The 8,555-nt window shown below is 30.4% G+C and overlaps 1 protein-coding gene across 1 annotated transcript; it reads left to right on the top strand.

The window, feature by feature from the left end:
- The first annotated feature begins 65 nt into the window (after positions 1-65).
- LOC113515145 (protein hook homolog) lies at positions 66-8,339 on the top strand. Its single transcript, XM_026899302.3, has 2 exons — positions 66-854; positions 3,051-8,339. Exon 2 carries the CDS (start codon positions 3,058-3,060, stop codon positions 4,819-4,821), a length of 1,764 nt encoding a protein of 587 aa, XP_026755103.1. The 5' UTR covers positions 66-854; positions 3,051-3,057; the 3' UTR covers positions 4,822-8,339.
- The last annotated feature ends 216 nt before the right edge of the window (positions 8,340-8,555 follow it).

The raw sequence follows: 8,555 nt of genomic DNA, 5'->3' as shown, positions 1-8,555 counted from the left end.
AATAGTTATGCAGATAATAGTATTTTTTATCAAAACAGTTGTAGGACTTATCGCTTGCATTGAAAATTTAAAATAAGTAAGAATTAATCGGAGTTAGAAGATATTTTTTATTTGAACCAATCTGTACTTGAGCTCACGGTTTCGCTAAGGTTAAAGTTATCATATTCTTGGATATTATAAAATCTATGTATAAAATATATAAGCAATATATTTAAAAAAGTAAACCACATCTTTGTTCATACACCTTTTATAATTTTATTCAATGTTATAGGAATTGATTTTGCAATAAAAAACCGTCTAAAAATTGAAAATTTAACAATAGTATACAAATAAATACGTACCGATAACAGTATTTTATTTCATTTAATAGTAACAGTATATAATTTCATTATACTAATGCTTGCGCATCTTACATTCACTTGGAACTTATTTACACTGCATTTCTTTCAGTGAAATGTTAATATAATTAGATATGATATATTTTATTCAAGAAATTACGGCTCTCTGACGACATAAACAAATTAAAACATATTTTTTTCTGGTTATATAATAACTTCCAAAATGAATGGAAAATAACGATCATTACTTTAAATATTAATAGTAGTAAATAATTTATAAATGCTGGCAACTGGAATTTACTGGCGGCACCTGTCATGTTATACGAAATTTAACCGTCGTTTACCATCTGCCATGCTCAACATCATCTTTTGTTTACTAAATAAAAAAAATAATAATGGTGAATGAAAATAATATAACTATTTATTCCAGTAAATTAAAACTTTAAGAAAACTATATTCGGAGTGATACAGTGTTATTAAAACATATGTTTGATGCTGTACTTTTGTATAATTGAGGTGAGTTATTGATAAACTTTTCGTAGTTTCTATACGATTTTAAAATAACATAGTAATTGTTAAATAAAATTGTGTAATTCATAGATTAATTAGGGTTATTCATTTCGTAGGCTAATAATGACTTTATTTTTATCAATTTCCGAAAACAGTTTTAATAATTTCTAAGCTTTTATATAATCTGTGATAGTTAAAGGGATAACGAACTTAAACGTTAGTTATGTAGTTATTACATAACATTCATGTAATTTTAATATTAATTACACTGAAAAAGAGATTTTCAGTTTTGTTTGTTATTTTTTTTTATATTTGTTGCTCAAAACTCCATTTGTAACTACCTATTTGTAAAAATATATTTTATATGAAAAGTTTTAGTTTAGTGCTATGGAAATTTTATCAAAATCAATTTATTGGTTTAGTTTGTATCAAAGTAACTGGTTTTACGAGAAAAAACACTTTTAATGAATATGAAATATAAAAATTTGTAAATAATTGTTTAGAAATAATAGTAACTTGAGAATTGTTAGTTAATATTTGTATTATTAATAGATAGATAAATAGGCAAACTTTTTATTTGCATCAAGAGATACACAGAAATACAATACTTGGTATTAGTAGTAGACAGATACACAATTTTTTTTTATGTAACATAGTATGTGATAATGTAATTTTTAATTTTGTAATTTGTACCACAATAATGCAAAAAGTGTTTTTTGCTTAATAGGAAAACCAAAGATTTTCAGTTACTGCATAAAAAAAAATTTAAATTGTTTGACTGGTATGAATAATGAGATTATTTTGTTATCTGACTCGGAGACTATGATATTTGTTTTTTTTTTTTTTATCTTAATTAATTGACCCAATTCATAAGGGAAACTCAATTTCAAAAATACCATGTCTATATTCTCAATGAACTAAAAGACACTTTTTTATCAAAGTTATTAATTATAAATTTGAAAAGATAAATATTCAGTCATTTTTGTATTTGTTAGCGGAACGAATTTGTTTTAATACAATTGGCGATGATCTTAAATAAGAATAGAATTCTTGGCATATTTTTTTAAATATTCACCTTATTTAGTTATCAATATCATCATCGGAGTATCAGATATTAACATCAGAGTATCAGACACTATTATTAGGATATGTAAAAATGGGATCATTTGCATTTCCATGTTTTCTTCGGGTACATCAGTTGTGATAAATTTTTTATTTATTTATTTTAATTTTATTAATCAATAAAATGTGGTACAAAAGGTGGAATTAATGCTATAGGAATTGTCTACACTAATAAAGGTTTCTTTTTTTTGATGAGTGAAAATGGTATGCCTGTGCTAACGGGATACGCTGGCGGAGCACTAGTGAAGGGCGATAGATGAAAATGAAAACAGGCCAGTTAGTCCATCATGATGAATACATCAGAAATTAACCATGATAGTTTCCAGGGGGAACCGCGTGGAGGTCGACCTGGTTGGGTATATTGCTAGCAATAGGATTCTCAGTCTCCATTACTAACAATCCCTTTCCCCCCACTAATAAGGGTTCACTACCTTTAGTATAAGCAGAGATACTCGATGGGGGTTAATTTCTGCTGAGTTTCACACAGTAGGCCAATGGACCTGACTTTATTCTTACCTATCATGTCTCTCTTTAAAAACATATAAGTCTATAGTGTTTTAAAATCACATAAATCTAATATCTCTGTGTATTTCCTGCCGATGGCGAGTTGAACAGTGGTGAAAGCCAATTGTGAATAAATGTTCATTCTGAATTAGATGGCAGAAACAAGTGAAACTTTTGTTTTTTTTTTTTTTCTAATGAATAATATAGCACCATCTGGTAAAGAAACGCATCTCTTACTAGATCTTAATAATTTCGAATGTGGCGTATACTTTGTAGTAATAGTGTCTTAATTTTTTCATAGATGGCGCTCTGTATTTTTTTGCCGGGTGTATTGCGACATAAATATTGATATATTCATATATTTATTTATTAATGTTTCACAAATGCAAAACATGCTGTGGCTACCTCTAAATGGTTAGCCCTAATTAACTAGTGTATTGTATTGAAGCGTTTCGCTGAATATTTTTTGTGATCCTTTAAATAAATAAATAATAATTGATATTATAATATTTATTAACTTAATTAGTTATAAATTTTATAAATATTTTAATAATTTAAATATTATTTTGCTTCCAGTTTGATTATGGACTCCATAGACAACAATCAGTTTGAAGTTATACCTTGTACAAAAGCGAAGAGGAAGATTGTTACACCTTGTCCCACGGCGTACCTAAACCCGGCTCTCGATCTCCTTGTTAATGAAGATCCCATATGTAACACAGCTATGGAAATTGTCCCTATTAAGAAACGTAAAAGATCGAAAAGCTGTGATATTGCAGCTTTTGAGAACACCGCCTTAGATGTTGGTGTGAGTAAAGCAGCGGTTAATGAACTCCTGGTTAGAGAGTTGGAGAATGTACGTAAAAATTTGAAATCCTTCGATAGTAGTTTACCTTCAGAATTCAAAGAAAATACACCGCAAATTACTATTGATAGTACTGTTGAACCTGTATATGCTAACTTAACTGATATGTCTATACCCCAGAATAATTGTACAGAGAATTCAATTCTTCAAAACAATGATAACAACATTATGGACGTTTCTGAGTTTCGTCCTGATATTAGTGAAATAGGAATGGATTCGGGTATATCAATACTTGAACAGAAATCTTTAAACACTGCTGTAAATACTGATAAAGGAAACGACAATCTAGATACCTCTGTTAACACAACAAACATACAAACTAATGTTACAAACCAAATATTTATTAATAATACAAGTAATTTAAACCTTAGTTTCATTGACAGACTAGCATTAGATTCCCCTAACTTAACAAACCAATCTCTTTATTTAGATGACGATCTAAATGAAAGCAATATTATGGAAATCAAAACCATAACAATAATAACGAAGAAGAAACGCATTCCTGAACGTAAACAAATCACCAATCCATTTCTAGATCCAAATCTAGATATGAATTATGCTGAAACAACAGAAAATCCATTTCTAGATAATGAAGTTAAAGAACTAGAATATAATGTTGAAATAACAAACAATCCTGCTGCAGTGCAGCCACAACAAAACCATAACAATTTGTTGCCTCGCAGACTGTTTGTAAGTGACACTAACAGCACAATATCAACTGTGAATGAGTCTCTAAATGTTGATAATCATCATGAATATGAAAATGTTGACAGTTACCGCGCAGAGAGTCCCATATACGAGAATGTTCGCGATGAATTAGATGACATAAATTACAATAAACAAAGCAAAATATTAGGGTGTGACGTGTCACAATTCAGTGCTGTTGATATTATGAATTTGAATAGAAATACATATGAAGGCAACAGTTCTAGTGAGTCTAATGAGAACAAGAAAGATTTTAAACACCAAATATTGAAAGCTAGCAATAAATTGTCTAGGAAAGTTTTAAAAACACTGAAGAGGACTTTCAAAGGAGAAAAACCTGAACATAACACTACGCTTAATCCTTACGAAGTACCTAGAAAACCACCAAAGCAGAAAGTTGTAGCCAAAGACTCGGGAATAGAGAATCCTGCACTTAATTTGGATAATTCAGATGAAATTGAAATTGAAGAGGTAGACGAAGATGATATCGAACATCAATATGAAACAATAAAGACATTAAGAAATACCCAACTAAATATGAATGTGACTCCATTAAAAGAACGGGCCATAGATAATATAGATGTTTCACATAACAGAACTAACACGCCAGGAAAAAAGGTCCGCTTCGATTCAACTTTAAATCAAGAGAAAATCATAACAGGCAATAGCTTCGATTATGAACTGCAAAGTCCAGGGTTTGATTCTAAAATTGACAAGTATCATGATGAATTAGAGAATTGTATTAACGAAAGAAAATTTTTACAACAAAACATGTGATCCAACTGCTCAATTATAAGTAGGCAGACTGTCAACACGATGTTGTTTCAGATTATTGTTAAATTGGAATTGGCTGTTAATTTAAAGAGGATCGAAGTTTGAATGTTGGAAATAGGGGCATAAATATTTTTTATTCTTTACTGTATCCGGATGTGTAAAATGCAAATCGCAAAATGATCAAAGCCTTATAACTTACGAGTCCTCGCGTGGAGGACGTTATATTAATGGACGTGGTAGTTGTAATGAATGGACTGACCATCTAGATCCACCAGTATTGGACCGCTTTGTGTCGCATATATCATGGGGAGTGTTCAGAGAATTTATTTGTATTAATACCAGCTGCTGAATTTTATCACTGTACAACCCGCTACAAGTTAAAGTTCCATCTCGACCATTTGGGTGAGTGGCGGTCCTCCCCCGTACGTTTCTGTAGAAGCTTTCTTCCAAGCACCGTATTTTTGAATAGATACGACGCTGAAACCGAAGAAAAGAGTATATTCCTATTAAAAAGGCAAGCAAAACACATTTCTCTAATGTTGTCTTCTCTATCGTCGGCGATAGTCACTTACCATCTTAATAATCGCATGTTTTTAAAAAAAATACAGTTTTTTTGTATTCATTAGCGATTTATACGAAATAATTAGTACTATGATTCGTGTAAAATAGGGTGTCTAAACTTTTTCGTACTTCGTCACCTATAGACATGAGCAGTACCATGGACATAACAGAGTATACTGTTTCGCCCATGATACCCCCCTTGCGTTGCTATTCCTCAAAGACTCAGCTGTTATTCCTCTGTACCCAGTAAATTCACGCCATATCCCACCCTTCAAACCGAAACACAGCCATGCAAACAAAACCGCTTCACGGTAGAATCACGAATGGGACAGAGGTTGCCAAGCTGATTACTTTTGTACAGTCTCCCTCTGGTTATATTGGAGCTCGGAAGCCTAACATTGATTGTTGGTCGTCTAAACAATAGATGAAAAATAAAAAACGAAACCAACACTTAGCAATCAGATACTGGGGTCGATTTTTAAGTGCTATTTCTCTAAACTTATCTCCTATCTTAATTTGTTATTTTCTTGAAATAAGTTAAAACTATAATAATTTTGACTTAAATAACCAAAAAAATTAGTTCATATTGGTGTTTACAATAAAAATTTTACTGTGATATCAAATTGAAATTTTAAGTGATAGGTTCAGAAAAATAGCGACTCAGAATCGACCGCACTGATTCCCGCCAAAAATTGTACAGATTGTCACTGGCAGCTATTTGCATAATATGCTTTTGTCACATGAGTAAATAATCATACAGAGTATAAATTATGCCCAATCTCATCTCGACCCCCCCCTCGATGATTTGATAATGACCATTCGCAAAAAGATGCTTCCTCCCTCCCGTTCGTCCCTGTTCCCCGCTGTGAGCAACGCAGTCACTAGTCTTTGTTTTGACAGCATTAGCATGTTTTTGACAGCTGATTTTTTTGCCAGTCTCTGTTCTGAAAGAACTCTATTGAGCGTGATTTTGCAGTCGACTTTATTCCAATTATGTATTTTGTTTTTTTTTATTTTGATATTTTTCTTTTTTGGTCCTGCCGTTTTTGTATACGTAGTTAGTTTTTGATATTGAAAGCATAATGTCTCAATTCTCAAGAATAAGGAGGGCCATGGGCGTCACAGTGTATTTTGTGGAGTCCATGCCTTTGTGTTCTGAACAATATTTTTTTTATTAAAATATTAAAATAATATTCCAATAATTATTGAGGGGTTGAAAAATTTTCTAATGAATGAGATTTGAACAGTCGTATCACCAGTTGGCCTATCATATAAGAGCCAAATTCAGCCCCTTCGAATTTGGCCCTTGCTATTGAGACATGTTTTTCATATTTTAATAATATTCCAATATGAATTCGCAATTAAGTGGTACTCGTAATTTGCCATAAATAAAAAAAAAAAAAAAATTTTTTTACATTATTGTTCAGTAAAGGTTGTTTCTATGTTCCATGTATGATAACCTCTATATAATAATAATTACGTAGATTGCGAGTTCTATTCCCGGACAGTACAAATATTTTCACGAGACGAGTATTGGTAGTAGCGTGGTCCTTCTTATCTATACCCGCTGTGATGATGAGGACGGGTAAGGTAGGGGCATCGGGGCGAACCTCAATACGCCGGCATCTACTCCGTAGGTCACAGTCTCCGGTCACTAGGTTTTAAGCCGATATACATCAAGTGTTGTCGACGTGGCATCTTACGAGACGAGTGTGCCTATTTGGACCTAGATGGCGCTATCTGATATGTCGAAGTCAGTTATTAATTTTAATAATTATCAATGAATTAAATTTGACTTCTCTGTATGTGTAATTACTCTGTATTTTTACTATTGTACTTAAGTAACTAATTAACAAGTATTTGTAACATAATATTGTAGATTCTATTGAATCTTTTATTTTTTATGTGTTTATCTACAAATTTTTAAGTACTTTACCTTAATGTTTAAAAAAACAATGTTTTATTTATAAGTTAATCTTCAAAATGTATTATTGCACATTCCAAAGTTAATTTAAAGTGAGGCTAATGTGAATATTTCTATAAGTTTCTGTTATTTTATATAATTATTTGTTAAGTGTAACCAGTTTTTCCATTTAAAATTTTATTACAGTTTGTAAACCAAAGATTTTTATCTTCACGCGAAGTTTTTTGCTGGGTAGGCAGAAGAAACCAAAAACCTTATTTCTCTCCCTTTCATATAATTTAGCATGTATTTTTATTCAAAACAAACATGGTGTATGACACCAAAGACAATACATGGTGAACTTTCCTAACCGTTATAAGACTGGAGAAATATTTATATTTAGATATTAATTTGTTTTAGTTATAATTATAAGTTAAGTAAGTCACTTTAGTCATTAATGTTATATAATTTTATATTTAAAAAAACATTAGGTTAGTTATGTTCGATGGTTTAATTTACATTTTGTATTTTTTTTTCTACTCGAACGTCAGAGCAATACCTAAGGGTAATTAAAAATATTGAAAATTCTTTTTGAAAATTAAGTCTTAATTTATCAATTTTTAAACTTTAAATCGTGAAACATGTCTTGACGTTTATTTATAGGGTTTTTTTTTAAATATATTATTTATTTTATATTGGGACATCTTTAATACAGTCTAATGTATATTTTATATCTTGCCAGTTTTATACCAATGAAATAATGTAATGGAATACTTATTAGGTTAAAACCAAAGGTACCTTTTACTTTCTTTAAAATTGCCCACAGCAGTAGGTACTAAGATTTTTATTTAATAAAAGCATAATTGTTGAAGTAAAGCCTAAACTATTAAATCAATTTTTATAAAATTTCTACTTGTATATCCTTACAGATAAAAGATGAATTTTCCAAATCGTTTCACAACTGACGGAGTTATGGTGTAATTGTGATAAACATCCCATCTCTCACAAACCATAAACAGTGCAACGAGAATATTTTATTAATTTAATTCTTGCTCAACCAATAAAGATATTTCTAGAATTCTACTGAGTTTTTTTTTTCTTACATTTCAAATTTTTACCTATTTTTATTCTAAAATTTTAAATCTTTTACTTCGTCCAATTTCATAACGTGTCACTTGCATACACAACGGATGTAACAAAATATATTTATTAATGTATTGAAGAATATTTGTTACGCTAGTGTTTTAGTACGTCAATAAAAGATTTATTTATT

The sequence above is a fragment of the Galleria mellonella genome, unplaced genomic scaffold (genome assembly GCF_026898425.1).
Source record: "Galleria mellonella isolate WM207_F2 unplaced genomic scaffold, CSIRO_AGI_GalMel_v1 utg312, whole genome shotgun sequence".
Lineage (NCBI taxonomy): Eukaryota > Metazoa > Arthropoda > Insecta > Lepidoptera > Pyralidae > Galleria > Galleria mellonella.
Note: the sequence above shows the minus strand (reverse complement) of the source record. Positions and strands in the feature narration are given on the sequence as shown.